The sequence below is a fragment of the Carassius auratus genome, chromosome 1 (genome assembly GCF_003368295.1).
Source record: "Carassius auratus strain Wakin chromosome 1, ASM336829v1, whole genome shotgun sequence".
In the NCBI taxonomy this organism is placed as follows: Eukaryota; Metazoa; Chordata; class Actinopteri; order Cypriniformes; family Cyprinidae; genus Carassius; species Carassius auratus.
In genome coordinates, this window is record NC_039243.1 from 16,865,398 (window position 1) to 16,893,137 (window position 27,740).

Here is a 27,740-nt window from a genome sequence, read left to right on the forward strand (position 1 = left end):
GAGCATGTAACCCAGTAGAATAATATTCTACAGGTAATGAGTTTACTGCTTTATATATATTGATATAAATGTGTATGCTTTTAAAAACACGAGCATATATCAAGTTAGATTGTTTTACACACGTAGTTTTAACCTACAAGTTAGGTCTTTCTTTATTTTATTGGTTCAAGAGAGTTAAGTCCTGCCCCGCCTATGTCTTCTGGTTTTTGAGTGGTTGTTGAGGGGTGTGATTGACAAGAGAGAGACGCGCAGTATCCGAAAAACAGAGAGGTGAATGATGCCGGTGTTCTGTCGATTTGTCCTACGCTGTCAGATTTTCCTACCTCCCACCAAAACAGTGGGTAGTACAATTCCACAACGAAAATTCTACTGTAAAGTTATGGTTTATTAACGTCTACACCTACCACAACCCTAATCATACCCTTACAGTACTGCAAATACAGTAATTATGTGTTATATTCGCGGTTGTAGCTAAAAGGGATACAGTTACAGGAAACCAACAATAAATATTATTTTCTACCAATTAGATTGCGTTTTTATTAACGTCTACAACTACCCCAGCCCTAAAACTACCCTTACAGTAATGCAGATACATTAAATATCGTTGTTTAGCATGAGACAAAGGACGCGATATTGATGTGCGCGTGCGCAGTAAACCCGCCTAGGAAAATCTGACAGGGTAGGATAAAATGTCAGGACACCGGCAGGGCCAGGCGCCGTCGCCGTTTTAATGACGGACAAAAAAAAAAAAAAAAAAAAAAAAGTTGTTTTTACCATCGGAAAATCATAACAGGTGCGCCCCCGCGCTGTTTCGTACTGGAACTTACACAAAGCGACGAGTGATCCTCGTCACCTACATAACTATATTTCTAAGAAATTTCTTCTATGATTTATGATTGCTGATACACTTAATTTATTAACATTTAGGCTAATCACGTGATGGTATACTCTCCGCTCGTCCTCACATGTATAAAATGTTGTAAAACATGGTTTTACTACAGTAATGTAGTAAGTTAGTAACAAAACAAAAAAAATTACAGAAGATCACTGTGAAATCGTTATATTTTATCATGCAGAATGTAATTCATGATTCATTCCAAGGGTTCATTTATTTGATCCAAAATACAGCAAAATCAGTAATATTGTGTAATATTTTTACAATTTTAAATAACTGTTTTCTATTTGAATATATTTTAAAATGTGTTTTTATTTTTGTGATCAAAGCTGAATTTTCAGCATGATTACTCCAGTTCAGTACTCTTCAGTGTCACGTGATCCTTCAGAAATGCTTTTCACTGCAACTGTAGTTTTCACACTTTTTATTTATTTTTTTATTGCTGGCTTATTTTAGGGAAAGTGTAGTGAATAAGAGACCTTCAAGAGACCAACATCCCTGGTCCACCACAGTGCCAAATTTTGCCAGGTACATGGCTCACAGAAGGTTGATGTTGTAATTAGGGTTAAAGAAGCCCTTAAAACCCTGTTTATCTATATTATCTAATTATCTAATATTATTATTATGGTTGTTATTAATCGTGAATAAATCTAAAGCTTTTGAGACTATTATTTTGTGTTATTGAATTTGTCATGAAGATGTGACCATTTCTTCCTTTTAATGCAGGCTTACTAAATAATCTTGATATACAAAAAGGGAGGGGGGTGCCCTTTTTCAGTTTCAGCACATGCCCCTCAAAAGGTCTGTGCACGGCCCTGCTTTATATGTTTCATAAGTGTTTCAATTTTCTCTTGTTTTATTACTGTTCTGGAGCGAGTGAGCCTGGTGGGATAGATTTCAAAATACAAAGTTAATAGACAGTTTTGCTGAAATTCATTGTGCTGTTGTTCTTAACAGGTATGGTTTATTTGCTAAGTGTCCTGGGACAGTTGAGGGGGTGAGTGGAAGCTTCTGAGGGTGGACATGTTTTCTCTTCTTAAGAGAATGCATAACAAATATATTCTTCATTAGCCAAGATATAACAGTAGGAAAAAGTGTGTATATTACAGGTTTTCAATATCTTTTTTTAAAATTTCATATTGTCAATGGAAAACCCCAATTTCTCTAGTTTATTTTTTGTAATGCAAATTAAAAATAAAATGCATAAGTTGTATACATTTTTCTTTTTTAGTGTGTAATTTATTCATAAATAATGCAGCTTATATTTTTTTTATCTGTTTCTTTTTTTTGTCCTGTAAATATTTTTGTTTATACATTAAAACAAATTGTTCTATACATAACTGAAAGTACTTTTTACAACCATTTACAGCATAGCTTTGGTTTAACATCAGAAAAATAACATCAGTTTGAGCGCGGTGCATCGTTGTGTTCTGGGGACTTCAGGAGGTCAATCTCTCTCCTCAGAGACTCAGAGGAGAGTGTGGTGGACAGTGGAACAAGGCACATGTCATACACTCTGGAGACCATCTTTATGATTTATCACTAGCAGAAGACAAACATCAGGGTCTGGATTGTGGCACTCCTCAGAAGATCCAGCAGCACTCTCAGGGCCTCACTGAACAGAACAAAACCATTAAACACAGCGCTGCCACATTCATCTTTATCTTGCAGTACAGGGGTCAAGTCTGATTTAGAGAAGGAAGGAAAAGAGAAATTGTTTAGAGCTATGACAATGTAATAAGTATAAGAAACACTGAGATACTTTAGTAAACTATATACCATATTGGGGAAAAACTGCTAGTTGTCATATTTAAAACCTTTGCTAAAGGGACAGTTCACCCAAAAATAAAAATTCCAAACCTGAAACAAATTAAGGGTGAGTAAATGATTACAGAATTTTTATTTTTGGCTGAACTGTCCTTTAAGTAAAAGTATTATCTTGCATACTCTAATATACTTGAGGTATTGAGAGTAAAACTGTTGGGTAGTTTATTCTACAACAATGCATCATGTTGTAAAATACTACATTTTGTAGTGCTGTTGTCCTGAGAAAAAAAAAAAAAACATTAGTACTTTATATTTGTACGAGTATCAGTTTATTCCGTTTTATTTTAATGGTTAACTGCCTTAAAAATACGGTTTGCAAACCTGTCTACATATGATCACCATGGTCAAGACAATAAACTACATTAAATCGCACCTTTGTAAGATAGGCTATCAGTCAGCATTTTAACTGCTATGTGTGTGTGTATTTTGTAGTTTTTCATAGGTAGCTTATCATTACATTATTCAAGTAGGCCTATATGAGGTGCCTTGTAGGATTTAAATCAAACTTAGATTATCAATACATACATAAAACACGTGCATATAACGTCACACACATAAATTACTCACATATATATGCATACTACTGGATGTTCAAAAATACATATATAAAATAAACGTGAACACTAATATGAAATCGATACCAATACATGTAATATTAGCATCGTATGCATACACACTTGTGAATAACTTGCGTATGAACTCAAGGCGTGCATATACCTCCTCGCACATACATATAAACTTGATCCGTGCATATACACCTATTAAACACTCGCACATACATATAAACTCCATGCGCGCATTCATAAAAAATATCATTTACTAACGTATACTGTTCAGATTAGAAAAACATACAAACACATATACATATACATATATATATATATATATATATATATATATATATATATATATATAGGGGAGACCGGGTATGGTTGTAACACTTTTTTCTTCAGCGCCTAAAATTAACTTATTTTTTTGGCTAAACGTCTAAAACTTCTAGGCAAAGTACCCACATGTTTATACTACAAATGGAAACAATTTAAATTTATTCAACTATATCACAGACTTTGTGAGATGATGACAAATACAAGGTTGGTCCTTTGTTACAACCTACCCCACTACTGGGGTAGGTTTTAACACATACTGGGCTAAGTTGTAACAGGTAGACAAAATATACAAAAACTAAGGGTACTCCAAGTGATATGCAACAACAACAGTTTTATTTTAAATGAATGGCTGCAACAATAAATATGTGTGAATATGGGGAGTGTATGAGCATATTGTGTGTTTTTGTGCATGTGTGTCTTTGTGTGTGTGTATGTTTGTACGTGAACATTCATATGGGTGTGTTTGTGTGTGAGTGTGTGCTCTTGTTTTTGTGACATATAAGGACACAACTCTGTATAATGACATGGGTATGACACAGGTATTACAAGGAGAGGGTGACTTATGAGGACATAACCCATGTCCCCATTTTTCAAAACGCTTATATTTTTTTGAGAAAGTAAAAATGCACAAAGTTTCCTGTGAGGGTTAGGGTTAGGTGTAGGGTTGGTGAAGGGCCATAGAATATACAGTTTGTACAGTATAAAAACCATTACACCTATGGGATGTCCCCACTTTTCACAAAAAGTGTGTGTGTGTGTGTGTGTCTGTGTGAGCAAATTAACAGACGTATGTTTAACACCACTCCAGAGAATGAACAAATGAAATGCATTCTTTACCAGTCACAATGGTGACAAGAACAAAAAAAAAAAACAAAAAAAAAAAATTCACTGAAAGTCTGGGGTTCTGCTTCATAAACGAGCCAAGCCAATCAGGCCCTGCCATTTTCTTCTCATTTTCTTCTCTGGCTTATGACAAAAGACTCCTCCTGCTGCCTGGTGAAGACCTGGTGAGGACTGTAGTATCCTACACGAGGAAGGCCCCTCAATCCCTGGTCTTTCAGTTCTTTATATTTCTGCCAATATCTGTTTAAGTTTACATGGCAGATTCAGTGGGATTTTGCCACTGCCCTAACAGACTTTCCTTTCCTAACTTTCTCTGCTGCTCTTTTTAAAAGACTAGCATCGACTCCAATATCTGTTTTTCCCAACCAAGTTCTAGGCATTCTGTAGTATTGTTAAAATCACAAAAATGTTCTTTCAAAATACGTGTTACAACCTACCCCTTCACTGTCACCCATTGTTTAGATAGCTGTATTAGCATGGTGCTTTGAAATTGGCAGAAGGGTGATACACCATTCTTTACTAGAGAAACTACAGTTTGACCTGATATAACTCATACAACATTATCTACAACGGTAGAAGTACTAAACAAAATATTATCTTTTTTTTTTTTTTTACTTTCTTACCTCAAAATTAGACTTTCTGCTGTAGCTTCAGGAGAGATAGCAACACAGACTGGAAAACCTCCATGAGGGATTGTAAAGGAAGCCTGATGAAACTGAAATTGTCACATGACTCCTATCTTGTCCCCGATTCATGGAATTGGTAGTGTTACAACTCTCCCCGTGTTACAACCATCCCCGGTCTCCCCCTATATATATATATATATATATATATATATATATATATATATATATACACACACACACAATATACACAATACATATACATACACACACACACACACACACACACACATATATATATATATATATATATATATATATACAGTCAGGTCCATAAATATTGGGACATCGACACAATTCTAATCTTTTTGGCTCTATACACCACCACAATGGATTTGAAATGAAACGAACAAGATGTGCTTTAACTGCAGACTTTCAGCTTTAATTTGAGGGTATTTACATCTAAATCAGGTGAACGGTGTAGGAAATACAACAGTTTGTATATGTGCATCCCACTTTTTAAGGGACCAAAAGTAATGGGACAGATTAACAATCATAAATCAAACTTTCATTTTTTAATACTTGGTTGCAAATCCTTTGCAGTCAATTACAGCCTGAAGTCTGGAGATCAATTAGACATCAGCGTACGCTGGGTTTCATCCCTGGTGATGCTCTGCCAGGCCTCTACTGCAACTGTCTTCAGTTCCTGCTTGTTCTTGGGGCATTTTCCCTTCAGTTTTGTCTTCAGCAAGTGAAATGCATGCTCAATCGGATTTAGGTCAGGTGATTGACTTGGCCATTGCATAACATTCCACTTCTTTCCCTTAAAAATCTCTTTGGTTGCTTTCCAAACACCAAACTACCCGGAAGACCATGGAAAACAACTGTGGTGGATGATCGAAGAATTCTTTCCCTGGTGAAGAAACCCTTCACAACAGTTGGCCAGATCAAGAACACTCTCCAAGAGGTAGGTGTATGTGTGTGTCAAAGTCAACAATCAAGAGAAGACTTCACCAGAGTGAATACAGAGGGTTCACCACAAGATGTAAACCATTGGTGAGTCTCTAAAACAGGAAGGCCAGATTAGAGTTTGCCAAACAACATCTAAATAAGCCTTCACAGTTCTGGAACAACATCCTATGGGCAGATGAGACAAAGATCAACTTGTACCAGAGTGATGGAAAGAGAAGAGCATGGAGAAGGAAAGGAACTGCTCATGATCCAAAGCATACCACCTCATCAGTGAAGCATGGTGGTGGTAGTGTCATGGCGTGGGCATGTATGGCTGCCAATGGAACTGGTTCTCTTGTATTTATTGATGATGTGGCCTCTGACAAAAGCATTAGGATGAATTCTGAAGTGTTTCGGGCAATATTATCTGCTCATATTCAGCCAAATGCTTCAGAAATCATTGGTCAGCGCTTCACAGTGCAGATGGACAATGACCCGAAGCATACTGCGAAAGCAACCAAAGAGATTTTTAAGGGAAAGAAGTGGAATGTTATGCAATGGCCAAGTCAATCACCTGACCTAAATCCGATTGAGCATGCATTTCACTTGCTGAAGACAAAACTGAAGGGAAAATGCCCCAAGAACAAGCAGGAACTGAAGACAGTTGCAGTAGAGGCCTGGCAGAGCATCACCAGGGATGAAACCCAGCGTACACTGATGTCTAATTGATCTCCAGACTTCAGGCTGTAATTGACTGCAAAGGATTTGCAACCAAGTATTAAAAAATGAAAGTTTGATTTATGATTGTTAATCTGTCCCATTACTTTTGGTCCCTTAAAAAGTGGGATGCACATATACAAACTGTTGTATTTCCTACACCGTTCACCTGATTTAGATGTAAATACCCTCAAATTAAAGCTGAAAGTCTGCAGTTAAAGCACATCTTGTTCGTTTCATTTCAAATCCATTGTGGTGGTGTATAGAGCCAAAAAGATTAGAATTGTGTCGATGTCCCAATATTTATGGACCTGACTGTATATATATATATATATATATATATATATATATATATATATATATATATATATATATATATATATATATATATATATACACACACACACACACACACACACACACACACACACACAAATGAACTGGAATATAAAGATTCTTAATCTCTCTCTATTTTTTTTTCATTTATTTTTATTTTTTATTATTTTTATTATTATTTAGTAGATAAAATGTACTATATAGTTATAAAAAGGTTGTAAAATGTCTTCATACACTTTGTTTTTGTCTTTAATCATATATGCATTGTGGTGCACTTTGAGATTAATTATCCACGGACCATGCTATCACCAGAAAATCCACCAACATGATCTTTTTTTACAAAACCCTTTATCCACGAAACATTATTTATTAGGTTGTGCTTAATTTGATTACCTTGATTATCCTGATTTCAAAAGTGTGGATTTCAGGAACAAAATGTAAAACTTTAGAACTGGTTAATAATACAACATTTGTATCAAATAGTAGGCTATACAAGTTTTAATTTTGAGAATGTTTACCCTTGGCTTTGTGTGTGCAATAGTGGCTCATAATAGAACTTGAGAAAATTTAATTCTCCCCCATTAGAAGAGCTTCTGCAAACTAGGAAAAAAAAATAACAGGCAGAAGTGCAAGTATCAAACTCTGCTGATTTGCAACATATAAGGCTCGAGCCGCGCGGAAAACGCGTGCATGCTAGAAATAGAATCGACGCCTATTTTTCACACGCAAGCGTTTTGGAAGCGTTTCCACGCAAAATATAATAGGAACATATGTTTATATGTCATTTTGTACATAAATACATATTAAATCATGACATGTTGATGTTTGAAAGTCTATAGATTGACATACATTCCGATATACATGTAATTAAAAAAAAAAAAATTATTATCGATTTTCAAATATTGCACCTGTCAAACATAGTCTATTTTGCCATCAATACTGTTGACGGTGTCCTTTATCAGTAGGCGTAGGTGTAGGTGTGTAAAAAAAAGTTGATATTGTTGTCATGAAGACAAGAGCCTGGTCTGTCGGCGGCCTCCCTCTGTCACCTACAGCAGCAGCAGCGCGCCAGCGCAGCGTCAGGCACAGAAAACACGACGCAGCCGCCACGCTCACGCCACACATCCAGTGTGTTACCGGTGTTCTGTCGATTTGTCCTACGCTGTCAGATTTTCCTACCTCCCACTAAAACAGTGGGTATTACAATTCCACAACGAAAAATGCTACTGTAAAGTTATGGTTTATTAACGTCTACACCTACCATAACCCTAATCATACCCTTACAGTAGCTACAGAAGGGATACAGCTACAGCAGGAAACCAACAATAAATATTATTTTCTACCAATTAGATTGCGTTTTTATTAAAGTCTACACCTACCCCAACCCTAAACGTACCCTTACATTAATGCAGATACGTTGTTTAGCATGAGACAAAAGGACGCGATTTTGATGTGCGCGTGCGCAGTAAACCCGGGTAGGAAAATCTGACAGGGTAGGATAAAATAAAATGTCAGGACACCGGCCTTATGATATTAGACTTCGTAGCCTATAATAAAAGATTATGAATTTCAAACCTTAACTAAATACATTTTTATTCAAAGATTAACAGTCTGTCATTAGTCTGCCACAAAAAAAAAACAACAACATTAAAATCATGAACTCAAATGTCATTGTAAAAGAAAAAAAAAAAACAATGTTGTAACAGTGCGTAAATCAGACCTTTCTGTAACGCTAACGATAATAAGCTTAAACGAAAATAACGAAATAATTGCGTAGCGGAGTATTTTTTGTACACAGTGCCGCGAACTGTCAATCACTCCTGTACGCGTGCATTACTGTCCTCCTCGCAGTTGCAACAACTTGTGCTCTCAATATCAAGCTTTAAAACAAAAAGGGGACAAAAAGGTCGTATTGTCTTTGTGCATATAGATTAATTAGATAACTGGATATCTAAATTCGTGCCTAGACGACTAAGTATTTTTTTTTAGAACACAGCCAATGAGCAGCCGGCGGAGGCTGGTTGCAGTGAGCTCAACCTCCGCAGACAGTTTATGTTTATCAGACAATAACTACTCTCAAGATTTTGCTTTAGTATAATTTTCGGGACTATTAGGGCCAGATTCGGGACAACAGTTTAGATTTCGGGACTGTCCCGAATTTTTCGGGAGGTCTGGTCACCCTAATATGCACGTGTTTAATGTATGTATTGATAAGCGAAGTTTGATTTAAATCCTACACGGCGCATCATACAGGTAAGCTCCGAAGCAGTACCTGCATTTAAAGTTGTAATCCGACAAACACACAGCAAACCAGTGTAATTTACCTGGCCTCGCTCTTGGCTAAGCCTGAGATACATCACCTTCTCCACTTTGACGTAAAACATAAACATAAAAACAAAAACGAGCAGTTATGGCTCCACCCAGGGCCGTGCAGAGACCTTTGGAGGGGCAGGTGCTCAAAGTATAAAAGGGGCACATGGAACAAGGTTTTAAATGGCGCTGTTCAAAATATCAATACAGCTATATATTGTGATGCATTCCTTGCGGATTCACGTATCGATATGGATGGTTATGTATTGATACAGCAGCAAATGCTTTGAAGCAAAGAAACAATAGAGAAGACAATTTTAAGTTTAAAATAATAACAGCTCTGGGATTAGAAACTGAAATGTCTTAAATTGTCCCAACCTGATGGCTTTTTCTTCTCTGTTTCAGCATTAATCTATTATTTTAACCATCACTACTACTCTTGCACCTACTCAATAAGTCCACCTTAAATATTGATACAAAACATAAAAAACTGATCCACTGGAATATAGTGATTAATATTATTATTACTGTTGTAGTTGTTATTGTCTAAAATTGAACACCTTTGCAACGTAAACAAATGACAGGCTACATTTGTTATTCATATCCTTCACACTGCACTTTGATGTCAGGTATATCATGCATTATTTTATTGACATTGATATTTTTACATTTATTTCCAGAGAGATATTATTGAGTTTAAAGGCTAAAGTGGTCTTGCTGTTGTAAACACTGTTGCTATTGCAGAAAAAAAAAATATTTGCGTCACATTTAAAATATAATTATATAATTAATTCCTGAATTTTTATAATGATAATTCAGAGAATGAGAAAATCTGAATAATCCTTAACAATGTTGTGATAATTATTTTTAAGGCACTCAACGTGTTAAAAAATAAATAAGTACTGTAATATAATAAAAGTTTAGTCAAATAACATAAAAAAAGACCAGACCCCTCGATGCCTGTGAAACCTTTCTCCCTCAAACAGCACGCTAGTGTTACTACTACAGGCTACACACAGCAACTTATCTGCATGTTCTCACATCATATCGTTCTTGTAAAATAATAATAAGTAAATAAACATCAAATACACTTAGCTGAGAATGAAACACCACTTACCAGCTGCCACGGTTCTGAAAATACAATTAAAAATGCGCGTGCGGCCTGAAGAAATTTCCCGGTCAGGTGAAAGGTCATCATATTGGTCATTTATTTACGACTAAATTATTATTAATAAATTGTAATAATATTATGATTGGGCGTTGGCAGGCATTCACAAAAGGGTATGTTATTACAAAAAGAAATTCGAGGAAACTTTGCTTTGACAAAAGGGCACTTTTGGGGCAAAGGAGCAGGTGCTCAAGTGAACCGGTTCTTTCGGACAATTCGATCAAATAAACCATTTGAAAAAAAACGGTTCACCGGTTCTTTTGCGCTCGATGTAATGTCATTAGCGATGACTGCCCTTAATTCAAGCCTTCAGTTTACCCGCGCTTATAACATAAGCACAGAATCAGTTCAGAATCAATCACCAAAAGAATCAGTTCGGTTCAGACGAGCTGTGAGTCAGTCTGCTTCACACTGCATCACACATGCGCAGTATCATCAGCTCCTCGGTTCTCGACGAATCAGACGCGTCTGACAGAAACGGTTCTCAATGAGCGCTTGAGAACTCCTGACCTGATATTTAGATGTACTATTCTTCAATAAATATATTTGTTTGACAGGGAAGCTGTTCGCAAACAGGAATATATATTATTTAAAAAAAAAAAAAAAAAAAAAAACACCCCAGAAAAAAGGGCACTTTCTCTCCAGGAATAAAAAGGGCAGGTGCTCAAGCCCCCTTTGATGTCTATGTGTGCACGTGCCTGGCTCCACCTCTCCTGACAGGATTGTGCAGAGCGGTAATCGGAAACACAAGGTGCACACTAGGAAATCCTGCGAAGGCGGAGCATCTCACGAACTTCGGAGTTTGATGAAGAGTGGGGAGGAAGAGTAGAGCAAATTAAACACAAACCGGCCACTGGAAAAGACACAACTTTTAAAACGTTAAAACTTCTTAGATAAACGCAGTTTTGACTGAGCTGCTCATCAGTCACTTTCATCATAGTTACTCTCGCGCTGGTTTCGTATCAAGGTTTCTGGAGTTTCATTAGATCACCATGAGAGGGATGATCGTGTTTGCGCTGCTTCTGATTCTACTGACCTCAGGTGAGCCTGATCTTCAAACAGAACCTCTCATACACACAGGCGATAGCCAGTAATACAATAACATTGTGAAGGTAGATCAATAGAAACCTGTAAAAGTGTCACCTGAACGCTTCCGTTTCGGTCACATGACCAATGATTATTGACCAAAATCCAAGAAAATCCGTTTGAAAACATGTACAAATATTTAAAGAATAAGATGTTTTAAAAAGCAATAAACAATAATGCATTTTTAATTCTTTCTTTACAATATTCTTTACAAACTTGTTGGACACTGATACTGAATTTGTCTGGAACCAGTAAAAAATTTCCTGCTCTTTGTCTCATATCCAGTTTTACAGGTTTGGCAGCCTGAGTTTATGTGTTATCAACTCTCTCTCTCTCTCTCTCTCTCTCTCTCTCTCTCTCTCTCTCTCTCACACACAAACACTCACTCACACGCACACACTTTCACTTCCATTCTTTTAGGGATTCTGTCTATCCAGGTCACCCTCTCTGAAACAGAGAAGCGTACAACTCTTTTTGCATCTATCACCTTGCGCTGTGATTACTCCACCTCAGCTCTGCCGCAGAATATTTTGGTCACTTGGAAATACAAATCCTTCTGCAAAGATCCTGTTCTGGACTATTACTCCACAGGTAGCACTTCAACATAACATTGTCATTTATTATGTCTGTGTGAAAGTGTTTCCTGTATGTTTCGCAGACCTTGGTGTATCTGAATAGGATGCTCTGTGATGGTGATGCTGGAGATGCTTCTTTTTATTAGATGCATCACTGTCATGAGCTTTTTCATAAAGTGGTGAGGAAAACAGAAATAGATTGATGTGTGCAGATTCACAATCCAGATCTGTGGCTAGAGTACAAATAAAAAAACGTGTTGGATTGAACTACTCACTCCTGTATTACAACCACATGTTTATGTTTTATCTTTTATGTTATGAGTTGTGGCATTGTTGTCATTGCCATCACATCAACACAACCCATCCAGTGCTAATGGGCATGTTGTTGTTGTTGTTGTTGTTCTGTAGCATATCAGTCTTCCCTTCAGCTTGGTCGAGACCCTGCCAATGACTGTGTGGACTCGCAACGCACCGTCCGAACAGTGGCTCAGAAGCTGGGATCTAATGAGGCAGTGCTGGGTGTTGAGTACAGAGATCGCAAAATCTTCATTCAGAACAGTGAGTTGATGACATGCAAAAAATTACACTGTACCTTTTTGTATTACTGTATTATTATTCATTTTTGTATGAAGAATGGTGCTGGACTAATAGTCGAGCATCTGACCTTAACAGACAGATTTAAATGTATGCAATCCTGAGCAATAAGAACTAGAATCAAATCAGTGCGATAGCAGACTAGTCAAACCTGTAAGGGTTGAACGGAGAGTGGCTGAAATCACTGGGGGTAGGGCAGTTATTGCTCAGCCATATATATATATATATATATATATATATATATCTGTATATATGTATGGGTGTGTGTGTGTGCAATGTATATGTGTATATTATATTTATTTTAATCACTTGATCACGTTTAGTGTGGGGGGGGGGGTTCACTGCACCTCTGCCCTCATTGGCTGAGGTGCCCTTCTTTCGCATCTCCTTCCATTTGAATAGACACATAAAATTGAAAAAAAAACCCATCTTGACAATCAGTCTGATAAATGCAATCGGTTATGTCTTAAGTCTTAATAATGGAAACTTCTGAGAACAAAATCGGATGTGTATCATTAGATTAGATACCTGTTGCTGTAATGCTAATCAAACAACAAATCACAGCTTTGACAAAGATTAATCTATATTACATTTATACAGTGCACTAGTGATGCACGGGTTGGCTTTTTTTCCAATTTTTTTCCAATTTCTTTTTTTATTTCTTTTCTGAAATTATTTGGCCCGCCCTGCAAATAAAGTAAAAACATTTGACCCGCCCTGGCATCGGGGACATCACGGAAGTTACATTGCTACTTAGACATTCGTATTGTAACCTTATCAAAGAACCAAATAAAATGAAAATATTCCAAATATTTAATATAGGCTATAGGGAATTGTAATAGTGATGGTTATATTTGAACATTATATATGAACAGTCTGACCAAACAATTAAAATGTTTAATTATGCAAGAAAACCTTGCGCTTTGTTCATCTGAACAAATTTAGACTATTTATTTAATGCAAACATGCACACACTTTAACAAAGCCAAATCAGTTTTTGTCACAAGTAAATATGTTTGTCTACTTAAGCCATAACACATAAGACACTCTTTTTCGTGACCTGCTTTGGCGTATTTGTGTATAATATGAAGAAATGGTCACTGAACACAGTGAGCGAATCTGAACGAATCATTTTGGTGAACGAACTGAAAATCAACGAATCCCTTTAAGTAATAACAATTTTCCACCACTAAATCCACGCACCATAATTTTTTTTACATTTTTGTTTTTAGTGACCCGCCCTGCAATAAAGTGCCAATTTCTTAACCTGCCCCAACCCGAGAAGCATCACTACAGTGCACACTATGCAGTGTTATTTTTCCATTAATTATTGCATTTCTGTACCTGAATACTACCAACCTTATTTTATTTATTACTTTGTTCTATGCTTTTACTTGTGCTTTTTTTTTTACTGGCTGTGTCTTTATTCATGTTTGACTTTCTTAGTTAGATTTGTAGTTTTTGCTGTGATATCAAAAAAGTGCTTAGCTTTAATAAATTGAAAGCATAGTTAAATTGAAATATATTTTTATTGCCGATCTGAAAAATGATCTGATCTTGTGACTCAAAAACCATAATATTATCCAAACCATGAAAAACTGAACTTTAAAAAAACGTGAATGTGAACTATAGTAAATTCAATTCAATTCAATTCAATTCAAGTTTATTTGTATAGCGCTTTTTACAAAACAAATCGTTACAAAGCAACTTTACAGAAAATTTTGTTTCTACAATATTTAGTAGTAGCTAGTAGTTTGTGCACATTTGACAGGATTTTAGAAAAACCAAAAAATAATAATAATACAAGACGTAGTCAGCTAGACGATGAACTATCAATATTATTAATTAAGTTATTATATGATTAAGTCACACATTTAGGAATAATTGTTAGTTCTGTTTGTTCATTCAGGGTTAGCATCATCTGAGGTCCTCTGAGGGTCAGCATCATCTCTTCTCAGGTGTTCTGGATCCAGACTGGAGCTTGTGTAAATCCTAGTTACCACGGGATGTGAATCCCGTGGCAAAACATAGAAACAAAATACAGACATCATTAGCATAGCTGCTGATCCAACAAAGTAAAATTAGTTTAACCCAAGCTAATGAATAAAAATGCACCTTTGATCAGATGCAACTACACTCACAATTAAAAAGATACATTATTCGAATGCTTGGCGAAAGAGATGTGTTTTTAATCTAGATTTAAACAAAGAGAGTGTGTCTGAACCCCGAACATTATCAGGAAGGCTATTCCAGAGTTTGGGAGCCAAATGTGAGAAGGCTCTACCTCCTTTAGTGGACTTTGCTATCCTAGGAACTACCAAAAGTCCAGCGTTTTGTGACCTTAGGGTGCGTGATGGGTTGTAGCGTGGTAGAAGGCTAGTTAGGTACGCTGGAGCTAAACCATTTAGGGCCTTATAGGTAAGTAATGATAATTTGTAACTGATGCGGAACTTAATAGGTAGCCAGTGCAGAGACTGTAAAATTGGGGTAATATGATCATATTTTCTTGACCTCGTAAGGACTCTCGCTGCTGCATTTTGGACGACCTGTAGCTTGTTTATTGAAGAAGCAGGACAACCACCTAGAAGTGCATTACAATAGTCCAGTCTAGAGGTCATGAATGCATGAACTAGCTTTTCTGCATCAGAAACAGATAACATGTTTCGTAGCTTGGCAATGTTTCTAAGATGGAAGAATGCAATTTTTGTAACATTGGAAATATGATTTTCAAAAGACAAATTGCTGTCTAATATAACACCCAGATTTCTGACTGTAGAGGAAGTTACAGTACATTCGTCTAGTTGCAGATTGTAATCTACAAGATTCTGTGTAGTGTTTTTTGGTCCAATAATTAATATCTCCGTCTTATCCGAATTTAATTGGAGAAAATTCTTTGTCATCCAATCTTTTACATTTTTAACACAATCTGTTAGCTTAGATAATTGGGAAGTTTCATCTGGTCTCGTTGATATATAAAGCTGAGTATCATCAGCATAACAGTGGAAGCTAATTCCGTATTTTCTAATAATATTACCAAGGGGCAACATGTATATTGAAAATAGAAGGGGACCTAGGACGGATCCTTGTGGCACTCCATATTTTACTGATGATAAATGAGATGACTCCCCATTTAAGTAAACAAAATGGTAGCGATCGGACAGGTAGGATCTAAACCATCTTAGAGCCTGCCCTTGAATACCTGTATAGTTTTGTAATCGATCTATGAGTATGTCATGATCTATGGTGTCGAACGCAGCACTAAGATCAAGTAAGACTAGAAATGAGATGTAAACTAGAATCAACCCTGGGCAATTGTGAACCAGAATCAAACCTGACTGATATTGAACTAGTCAAAACTGAGTGATAATGAACTTAAGTGAGTTAGAATAAAACTTGAGCAATAGAAAACTAGCATTAACACAATCCTTGTGTGAGATGCCCCAGACTCACAGTTTTCAATATAATTATGAATGAAAAGTGCCTGCTGCTAATTTAGATTTTTTTTACACTACTGTAAAGTAGAGTAAACTAGTGGGAAGTCGTGGCCTAATGGTTAGAGGGTTGGACTTCCAATCAAAGGGTTGTGAGTTCGAGTCCCGGGCCGGCAGGAATTGTGGGTGGGGGGAGTGCATGTACGGTTCTCTCTACACCTTCAATACCATGACTTAGGTCCCTTGAGCAAGGCATCGAACCCCCAACTGCTCCCCAGGCGCCGCAGCATAAATGGCTGCCCAATGCTCCGGTTGTGTGTTCACAGTGTGTGTGTGTGTGTGTGTTCACTTCGGATGGGTTAAATGCAGAGCACAAATTCTGAGTATGGGTCACCATACTTGGCTGAATGTCACTTCACACTAGAGCTGGGCAGTATATAAAATATTAGAGGCATTGTTAATTGAATCTCAAATTAAAGGATATCATGAATTGAAAATTGTTTAAAATTAATATACAAAAGAATGGTACCAGTAGGCAGTTTCACTCCTCCTTCAAACTAGTTATAATGTGTTCCAGCAACTAGTTTGAAAGAGTTTTTAGTGCCAGTGAGAACATGGTGTCATGCCACAGAGAATCTCTTAAACCAGAAATCATTGACAGACTTGTGTTCTTGGCTAAAACTTGTAAAAACACTTTGATGATGTGGTAAAAGTATTGTCTGCGTGTGTTATTGTTTTTTTTTTATTATTCTGCTGACTGTATGTGTTCAATCAGAGGCTGATCTGGTCATCAACGAGGTAATGTGGTGGGATAACGGAATGTATTTCTGCTCTGTGGAAGCACCTGGAGATACAGTTGGAGATTCAGACCAAGAGATGAAACTTATAGTGTACCGTAAGTCAATTAACTGATTACTAACATGAGTGTGTTCATTTAACTCCACAGAACAAAAAACCTTTAACGCAACGACAAAAAAATCATAAATGTTAAAACTTTAATTGCATTCAAAATAGAAGCAAACTCATACTCAATTACATATACAGATATAGATGCTTATAAATCCCCACACATGAACACACGATTATAGGACTTCAGTGAAAATCCTGGATTGATTTGTGTAGATGAATGGAGCCATATCATCTTGAACCGATAAACATATTCATCAGTGAATATGTCTAATCATCAGGGCTTGTCTGAATGTTTGTTGTGTTTTGTTCTTTTAGACTGGTTGACTGTTCTCCTCATCATCCTCGGTGTGCTGGCACTCATCATCCTCTTCTGTATCTGTTGCTGTCAGTGCTGCCCACAGAAGTGCTGCTGTTATGTGCGCTGCCCATGCTGCCCTCAAACCTGCTGCTGCCCCGAGAAAGGTTCAAACACAAAAACTATCAGCTTCTTTCATTGAACACATAGATAAAGGCACTTGCCATAATGCTCTATTGTGTCTGTTTAGCGGTGATGCAGCACAGGCTGATGAAGGAGGCGCAGAAGGCCATGACGCCGTGGCTTAATGGACAGCCAATCTACGCGCCCATGAGCAACCACAGCTCCGCTTACCAGATGAATCCCATGCTGTACGCAGGTCAGAAAATGTGATGTATTTCACAAGAGTAATAAATGAGAAATTGAATGGTTGGTGTATCTAGAATTTAACCCTGTAAACCTTAACATAATAATCTGGAATATATATTTTTAAATGGAACATTTTATTTATAAAGCACTATTTAATTTAATCAAAGTTTTGATAATTTGGAGGCCTTGGAGGAGAAAATCATCTATTTGATATGTTCAGTAGCGTTATGGGTTTAATGTTTTTAACAACAATTGTAACTTAAGTGTGTGTTTTTATAATTAAATATACATTAAAAAGCCATTTGAGGACAGATGCCAGTTGGTTTCACAATTTGTTACCAATGCAGTGAAATTTAGATTTGCTTATAAGCTCTCTGTTTTCCCATATCAGGCTCAGCATCAGGCAAAGGTGCGATGACACCTGTCCCACTGCCTCCTCCCCAGATGGTATCCATGCACAGTAACATGCCTCCTTCCAGCATTCATGGTAATGGCAGTGCTCATGGGACCAACCAAATGCTGGACTATCTGGAGAGTCAGATGCGTGGCATGGACGTCACCGGCCCACTGTTACAGCCACAGCCTGCCATCCCACTGCAGCACATGCCTCCTCCTCCCCAACACATGCCGCATCATGTGCCCTTCTCTGCTGGCCCTCCTAGCATGCTCTCCGGCCTGGACGATGGTCCCAACACACGAAGGGTACTGCCCGGCTCACGAGGAGGACGCCCACAAGCCTACTCCAGTGGCTCATCCACTTACGGCGCCTCCCACCGCAATGACCGCCACATCTATCGTCAGGCAATTCCACGCAGCTACAGTCAGGAAGATGTCCTGGACACACGGAGCCAGTCTGGAGAACACCGTCCTCGCTCACGTTCCAGGGATGATCTGCTCGCCGATGACCGCCGGGGCCCATCCAGACGAGACCATTATTCTCCTTTGCCCCGCCGCGGTTCATGGGGCTCAGCTAATGATGAGGACAGCAGACGCGGAGGTGCTCGAGGAGGTCGGGGAGGCAGCTGGTCCAATCATCCATCCAGTTACACCGAGTATGAGCCCGGAAAGAAGCCGATCAAGCGGCCTGAACGTTTCTCTGTAAGAGTTGCTGTTTAGTTGTTTATTTAAGCATTGAAAGCTGTCTGTCTGAATGTGCTAACACTAACAAAATTGTTTGCCTTTTTAACGTTGGTAATCTCATCTGATCACACCATTTTAAACTAAAAAAGAAACCATTTTGAAACTGGAAGGAACAATGATAAATTATGAGAATACAGAGCTGTAATGAAATTAAATGAATATGTCAGAAAGTAATTGATCATTTAAGTCACAGGATAAGGTCAGATGTTCTTCTTCCAGTCAAAATCTTTGGATCATCTCAGATCCCGATGGAGAACATGATCATCAGGGTTAGTTCATGTAGTTCTAGTGCAATTACAAATATACAATACAAATATTGATATTTATGAATCCAACATTCTAAGTTTAACTGTTCCCTCTCGAGGCGGTAACTCAACATTACGTCAGCTAAGACGTATGTGGCGAGTGGGGTGGGGCAGAGAGGCGTGGGAACGAGGAGTGAGGCCAGGTGTAGTGATTGGAGATGAGCTACACCTGCGCCCTACCGCCAGTATCGAGTCCCACGTAGGAGATGGAAGGATATAAAACTGGAGCGACTATAGTGAAGGACGAGAGAGGACCAGGCCTGGGACATTATGTTATGTTTTGCTTTTTATTTATGCGCACCAGTCATCCGTGAGGGGCTGGTGCGCTGTTTTGTATTTATTTTGATTATTAAAGTGATTTTTGATTGTGCGCCGGTTCCCGCCTCCTCCTTCCCGACGATTATGGAGTTTTTATATTACAGTCGCTCCAGTTTTATATCCTTCCATCTCCTATGTGGGACTCGATACTGGCGGTGGGGCGCAGGTGTAGCTCATCTCCAATCACTACACCTGGCCTCACTCCTCGTTCCCACGCCTCTCGGCCCCGCCCCACTCGCCAAAACGTATATGGGAACTCTTCCCTTCTCCACTTTCACTGAAATCTTATTGCCTAACGGCAGCCAATTGATGCGAAGCATGCAAATACTGACAGGTCAGCGGGCAGTATAAAATGCATGGGCACGAAAATTACGTCAGAATCTCTTTCTTCACGCTAGAAGTCTTATTTAAGTCATCGTGGAAGTTGCAATAGAGGACTACTCACCCTGTTTTTCCTCACCGCATCCGATGGCTGCTAATGCTAGATTCGGACCTTCACCAGTTCTGTGTGACCTGCCTGGGTTTCTCACACGGACCACACGTGCGCCTACTGTGCCGAGCTGCCAGTGCGCACCCTCAGAGCCAGAATGGCTCGGAAAACAGCGGGAATGAGGCCCACTGCCGCCAGCGAGCCGCTGGTGGGCCCTCCCCCGCCCGAAGACGAGTTTTACGTCGAAGTGGTGGATGATAGCTTCCGCTCCGCGAACTTCGTCCTCTTCGGAGCTGGCGAGGAAAGCGACTCCATGTCACTTTCGACGTCAGAAAAGGTTTGGAAAAAGACCGCCCCGACCAAGAGGGCCCTGCAGACCTCCAGGAGGAGCTTGTCAGGGTCTTCGGAAAGGCCGTCACGGAGCTGGGTCTCACTTACTCGCACCTGACGAGCCTGTGAAAGGTAACTGGACTCGCGGCTCCTCCAGTCGAGCTGCTACCAGACGGCATTGAGGCATGCAAGAGCTTGTGGTGAAGTCGTGGGCTGCACCCCAAACGGCGCGCACCCACTCTGCTACGCAGGCCATGTTCACGCACAAGGACGGGGCGGAAACCCTCCCCCCGTCGAGGAGACTCTAACCGCACACCTGTGCCCGTCTCCCTCTGCATTTGACTCGGACCACAGCCTGCCTTCCAAGCCGTGCAGTTCACGGCCCTTAGACGGACAAAGCCTATACTTCTGAGGGAAGGAAGCTTCTGCTCTTCATGCCAGGGCAATACTCAAGGTGTTTCAGGCAGACGGCGGCACAGTAGCGCTGACGTCATCAGGGATCTGCACGCGCTAACTGATCTCACGCTGATGGCTACTAGCGCTCTGCTCAGCCGTTTCATGGGGCTCATGGTCTTCCAGCAGCGGTAAGAGCCTGGGAGGAAGCGTCAGGGTCAGCTGAGGACCCCGCGCAGCGAGAGAGCCAGCACGCCATCGAGCCGTCTCCCAGACGGTGAAAGAGTGAGTGCGCGGGAGGCCCCGTCCCCAAGCACCATGTTCCTTGCCTCGCGAGGGCGCGAAAGTGCCAACACCACATAAACACGGTGTCACCCTCCATGTTCAGATGCATCATGTCCCCCATGTTTCTTCGGGCGACGATTGCTATGTGTTTTAAAAGATGTTTGTGTGAGTAAAAATTGTATTATAGAAGCATGTATCCAAATTCTTGCACCCAACATTGTGTCACTCGCCCTGTCTCAAACAGCGCAGAGCCACAACCCATGATTATAATAGCCTCTCAATGGCGCAAGACTGTCAAACAATTACGCGACGCAACCCGCCCTCCCGCCAGTGCTTCCAGTTCGGCACAATAACCGCCTCGAGAGGGAACGTTTCCGGTTACTATCGTAACCTCGGTTCCCTGAGAGGCGGGAACGAGACATTACATTAGCCGCCGTGGTCGCTGTTTGATCAGCTGTGCTAGCGTTCAGTCGTGATTCTGACGTAATTTTCGTGCCCATGCATTTTATACTGCCCGCTGACCTGTCAGTATTTGCATGCTTTGCGTCAATTGGCCAGCTGTCCCCAGCTGGCGTTAGCCAATAAGATTTCAGTGAAAGTGGAGAAGGGAAGAGTTCCCATATACGTCTTAGCTGACGTAATGTCTCGTTCCCGCCTCTCAGGGAACCGAGGTTACGATAGTAACCGGAGACGTTTTCTGTATTCTGATAAAAAAAAGAATGCAACAAGGTAGCGTCTCTGATGTTTGGACCCCTATGAACAACAGTTCATAATCACTGAGATCTACATCTGTGTGCAGACCAGTGTTAGGCAGTAACAAATTACTTAGCAAGGCGTTACTGTAATTTGTTTACTTTTTTAGTAACAGGGTAATTTAATGCGTTTTATAATTTTCAAAATAGTAATCAGAATATGTATAGTTACAATCTGAGGTCTCTATGTATTACTGCCATTTTACATTGCTGACAGAATGCAGTGTTTTAAAATCTAGAGATTGTAAAAAGGATGTAGCACATGCACACTCAAGTCAAGTGCCAGTGGATTAGAGATCTGCTCCTGCGAGACCAGACACAGCATTTACATTTAGTAATTTTGCTGATTTTATCTGCAAAATGTGATTTTATCCAAAGTAAATAAGTACAAGCTAGTAAAAGAAAGAATAAATAAAGAGTTTTTTTGTTGTTGTTTTTGTTTTTACGATGAAGATTTTGAGTCTCTCTATGATGGTACCACAAGGCTTCGCTCACTAGCAGATCTCTGACTTCTGGAGGGAAAGTAGATTAGTAATAGTGAGTGGAAGTATGCAGGGGCTTAGCATGTGGCTGTCTATATGAGAGGCATCAATATCTTGAATTTGATGTGTACCACAACCAGTAGCCAGTGCATGGAGATAAAGTGAGGTGTAACATGGGCTCTTTTGGGTTTGTTGAAGATCAGACATGCTACTGCATTCTGAATCATTTGTAGAGGTTTGATTGTGTTTGATGGAAGTCTAGCCAGAAGAGCATTGCAATAGTCCAGCCTAGAAATGACAAGGGCCTGGACAAGAAGTTGTGAAGCATGCTCCGTTAGAAAGGACCTGATCTTTCTGATGTTGTGCTATGCAAACCTGCGAGATTGGGCAGTCTTTGCAATGTTGTCTTTGAAAGTCAGCTGATCATCACAGGTTACACCAATATTTCTTCCCCAAGTTGATGGGGAAATTGTAGAAGAGCCTAGCTGGATGGAGAAATTATGCGAATCATAAGAATTGGAGTGGCAGGGAAAACCAGAAACTCAGTCTTTGCCAGGTTGACCTGTCAGCAATATTCTTTCACCCATGCCGAGATGTCTGCCAGGTAGCCTGAGATCTGTGCAGCTACCGTTGAATCATCTGGTTGAAATGAATGATAGGGCTGTGTGTCATCAGCATAGCAATAGTAGGAGAATCCATGTGCCTGTATGATGGGACCCAGTGATGTCATGTATATGTAGAAGAGGAGGGGTCCAAGAACTGATCCCTGAGGAACCCCAGTGACAAGTTGATGTGCTTTAGATACCTCCCTTTTCCAAGCCACCCTGAACAACCTATCAGTAAGATAGGATTCAAACCAGCAAAGTGATGCCCAGTGATGAGAGGGCAGACAGAAGGATCTGATAATTGACCGTGTCCAAAGCAGCAGATAGATCCAGCAGAATAAGAACTGATGATTTGGAATCAGCTTTTGCAATTTGTAGGGCTTCCATGATTGAGACTAGTGCAGTCTCCATTGAATGGCCACTCCTGAAACCTGACTGGTTAGCATCCAGTTTTGTTGTTCCGTGAAAGAAATGACATCTGTTGAAAACATTTTGGAGGGGGATAGAGGAGAGAACTGAATGCTTTGATGAGATTATGTGTGTCTGGAGTGCTGTTGATCTTGTTGTGGAAGTATGAAGATTTTGCAGTATGGACTTCAGCAGAGAAAGATGAAAGCGAAGACCGATACATCCTCAGGTCTGGCGGATACCATGGTCTTTTGATTTGCACCATTTTCTTTCTGCTGCCCTGAGTTTGGTCTGGTGCTCATGAATGTCACAAATCAACAGAGTGCAGCACAAGTGCTGGAGAAGACTTGATGGGCAAGTGCAGAGACTTGTGTGTGTGCGGGATGCAGGAGGATAAAAGTATTCATGGGACTTTCACAAAATAGAAATATCTAAACATTAAATATCTAAAACAAATAAATTATTCATCTATTCCATAAAAGCAATATAACCTGATATAAACAATTAACAGTTGCAAGTGAATGCAGTTTCTATTTAGACTATAACTTGTGTTTGCTGCCTTGAGCAATGCAGTGCTTAAAAATCCTCTCATCATAACACAAATTGTAGATATTATGGAAGATTTATTATGCATATATTTAGAATGGTCTAACAGAGGTTTGTGAGATTGTGATAAACTGAGATGTCTTTTAGAGATTATAAATGGAGCGCTCTTTACCAGTGATGGGAATAACGGCGTTATAAATAACGGCGTTACTAACGGCATTACTTTTTCCAGTAACGAGTAATCTAATTGATTACTCTTCTCATCTTAATAACGCCGTTACCGTTACTGCCAAAAAATGCGGCGCGTTACTATAACTGATGATGAAGCTGTTTTTTTTTTTTCATCAGACCAACTAGATCTCTGAGCGAGAGGCAAATACTTTTTTTTACTGTTCTTCCTTGGTTAGTGGGCAGAGCACAAGACAAGCGCATAAATGCTGACGATTGGCTGAGGTAGAGTAAAATTTCATTGTAAGCCAATCAGAGGTAGAGTTGGGCGGGTTTTCGAAAGCACGCATAGTAGTGATGGGAATTCGGCTCTTTTGACTCAGCTCACTGAAAAGAGCCGGCTCTTTGGCTCACAAACGGCTCTTTAAATGACTTTGACTATAATATTTCAATTTTTATTACATAATTATTTAATTTCTATAGGCTAAATTTGAAAAAATAGAGTTGGCTCTTCAGATATGCGAGCCAGCTCCCGAAGTTCAACTAAAAAAGCCGGCTCTTAGAGTCGGCTCATTCGCGAATCGCGAACGACTCATCAAAAGCTCATTCGCGAACGAGTCGATCCATCATCACTAACGCTCATTCGCGAACGACCCATCATCGGACAGGACAGGACACACAACGAACAACACAAGCCAGTCAGTCAACGAGAGACAGGTATGGCGACGAGCCCAAATAATCCAAAAGTAGCCTTCTCTAAATAGAAGTATATACATTACTTTTTCCTTCAAGAAATTAAAGAAACAATAAAAGGAAATATCAAAAGTTCCCAAAAATCTATCGTGTTATTTGCATTGATCCACTATATAAACATAATATCTACATACATGCCATTTGATTGGAGGCTAGTCTCACTTTGTCCCACAGCAACTTTTTTTTTTAGATGTGTGTACAATGTTTCATGTTTCTGTTAATAATGTATTGTATTAAGTGTCCATTTCATTATAATATTCAGATTTATCATAAATAATTGAACATGCACATGTATTTTAAGTTCCTTTAAAGAGGGGTAGAGGTGGGGTCACGTTTGAGCATTTAAAATTTAATTTTACTTGAAAGTAACGCAATAGTTACTTTCTTAAGTAACTAGTTACTTTAAAAATTTGTAACTGAGTTACTAATTTAGTTACTTTTTGGAAGAAGTAACTAGTAACTGTAACTAATTACTTTTTAAAAGTAACTTGCCCAACACTGCTCTTTACTGGCATTCTGCCATGTTAAACTATTCACGCAGCAGTCACTTGCTTTAGTTAAAAATAACTGTTATGTGAATGTTGACGCTTCAATAAATATTTGTTGGGAGCGTATGCTGGGATTTCATAAATTTCATGGAGAAAAAAGTAACATAACTAGTAATGTAACTATTTACTTTTGAAATAAAGTAACCAGAACAGTAACGTGCTTACTTTTAAAAGAAGTAATCAGTAATTTGATTACATTTTCAGAGTAATTTGCCCAACACTGGTGCAGACACACACACACACACACACACACCTGTCTTCTGTTCAGTGGGTGTTGTTGATCTTGTGGGTGTGTTAATGTTGATGTATAACTACACTTCTTCTGTCCTGCAGGATAAAAATTCTCGAAGTGGGACCAGTATAGTCATCTGACATCTGCATCTGATCCACAGTGCCTGTAGACCAACTTCATTGAAGCTTTTGTGTTAATGTGCACAAAACCAAGTACATTTGTTTTACTGAACATGCTTGAAGGATGTTACACTGTACATCATATTATTGTGCAGAGCAGTTTAAATAATGTGAATATCATCTTCTATTAATGGCATTAGAAGAAGCTGTATTTTAACTATAAAATAATTTTATAGGTTGCTTGGGTTTTATGATTTATCTGTGTAAACTAAATTTGTGTCAATATATTTATAAAGCTTTTTTTGTAATATAGCCACAGCATTTACAGCATATGGATATAATACAAGAAATTGGTATGACTCTCTTGTTTGCATTGAAATTCAGCCTTGCGTTTTTATATTAACTTCAACTATGTGTATATGTTAATCACTGTTGCTGCACTAAAGCACGTGAACTGCCTCTGTAAAGTTTTTTTTGGTGGGGCATGTTTTTTTAATTTGCAAATATGATAGACAATCTGTCAGTATGTTTATGTATCATATGCATGTCTCCTGCAAGCAATTTGGTGCAATCCTTCCTTTTCTATCTGCAAAAATAAATCCTGAGGTCTGTACGAAAAGCTCACACATTTGCATGTGCAAGTTCATCAGTGCGATCTTCTCAAGCCAGCATCAGCTGATAGGATCTGTCCTCGGAACAATACATTCATGTTTTTAGCCTTGAGAAAAATTTACGATTTCTCTGAGTTCAAGGTTAAGGACTGTGATTGACACAATGCTGAATTTGATTAAAATGAATGTTGCTGTAGTTCAAATCAAATATGAGAGCCTCATCAGAAGGACCAGAGCTTCTCATTTCATGCGGTCTCTTAATGCCAAAGAATGTTTGCTCTGCTCTGTTTCAGCAGGGGCCAGTAGCCACTATGTTAAGACTATGTCTTAAAAACTACTTTGACCAACCCCTAGTTAGCCAAGAGATAATCAGTATCACGTTTCTGATAAATTTTCGGCCAATCAACATTTTTGTATACAGGTGCTGGTCATATAATTAGAATATCATCTAAACGTTTGTCACTAATTCCATTCAAAAAGTGGAACTTGTATATTATATTCATTCATTACTCACAAACTTATATATTTCAAATGTTTATTTATTTTCTTTAATTTTGATGATTATAACTGACAACCAAGGAAAATCCCAAATTCAGTATCAGAATATTGTGAAAAAGTTCAATATTGAAGACACCTGGTGCCACACTCTAATCAGCTAATTAACTCAAAACGCCTGCAAAGGCCTTTAAATGCTCTCAGTCTAGTTCTGTAAGATACACAATCATGGGGAAGACTGCTGACTAGACAATTGTCCAAAAGACAACCATTGACACACCTTGCATAAGGAGGGCAAAACACAAAAGGTCAATGCAAAAGAGCCTGGCTGTTCACAGAGCTCTGTGTCCAAGCACATTAATAGAGAGGTGTATGGAATTACATTTGCTTCAATAAAAATGAACGAAACTTTAAAAAACTGAACGTAACTTTTTCAGAAACTATCTAAAATATGCCATTACAAAAAAAGAAGAAAAAAACAATGCAAACGAAAAAAATGAACTCAGTCGCACAAATTTAACAGGCTCTTCAAATATGCTTCATTCTTTATTAATGTTTTTCAAAGATTCGTTTTCGCTAATTGTGGATTCTGAATTCATTGCCACAGATTTGGTTTATGTTTCAGAGTTTTTCGTTTGGTGTTTTGACACAAACCTCTCATGCGGGCGGGGATAACTGTGATCTACTCTGATTGGATAGTGAGCTTTTGATGGACAGGTGCTCTCTGACCGGGAAGTACAGACGCCACTCAGTGGCACAAATATTGGAAAGCTCTCGTGATTGTGATTTGTACTACTTACTAAATATGTAAATAATATTTGACCTTCGATCGTCTCAGTCTGTAAAGATGAGCTCTTGTCCTTCAAGGCAGCCTGTAGTAAGCTTGTGTTACTGAATGACAATAATAACCAGCAACAAACTGTAGCACACTGTAACATTAAAAACTTGTACCGATGTTATTGGTTACTTCAGTAACACAAGCTTACATCAAGCTGCCTTGAAGT

At 38.9% G+C, this 27,740-nt stretch overlaps 1 protein-coding gene across 1 annotated transcript; it reads left to right on the forward strand.

Annotated features, from left to right (window-relative positions):
- The first annotated feature begins 11,198 nt into the window (after positions 1–11,198).
- LOC113090069 (immunoglobulin-like domain-containing receptor 1) lies at positions 11,199–26,321 on the forward strand. Its single transcript, XM_026256166.1, has 8 exons — positions 11,199–11,598; positions 12,064–12,234; positions 12,627–12,776; positions 17,019–17,138; positions 17,468–17,614; positions 17,698–17,826; positions 18,208–18,914; positions 25,613–26,321. The coding sequence occupies exons 1-8, from the start codon at positions 11,550–11,552 to the stop codon at positions 25,649–25,651; spliced, it is 1,512 nt and encodes a 503-aa protein (XP_026111951.1). The 5' UTR covers positions 11,199–11,549; the 3' UTR covers positions 25,652–26,321.
- The last annotated feature ends 1,419 nt before the right edge of the window (positions 26,322–27,740 follow it).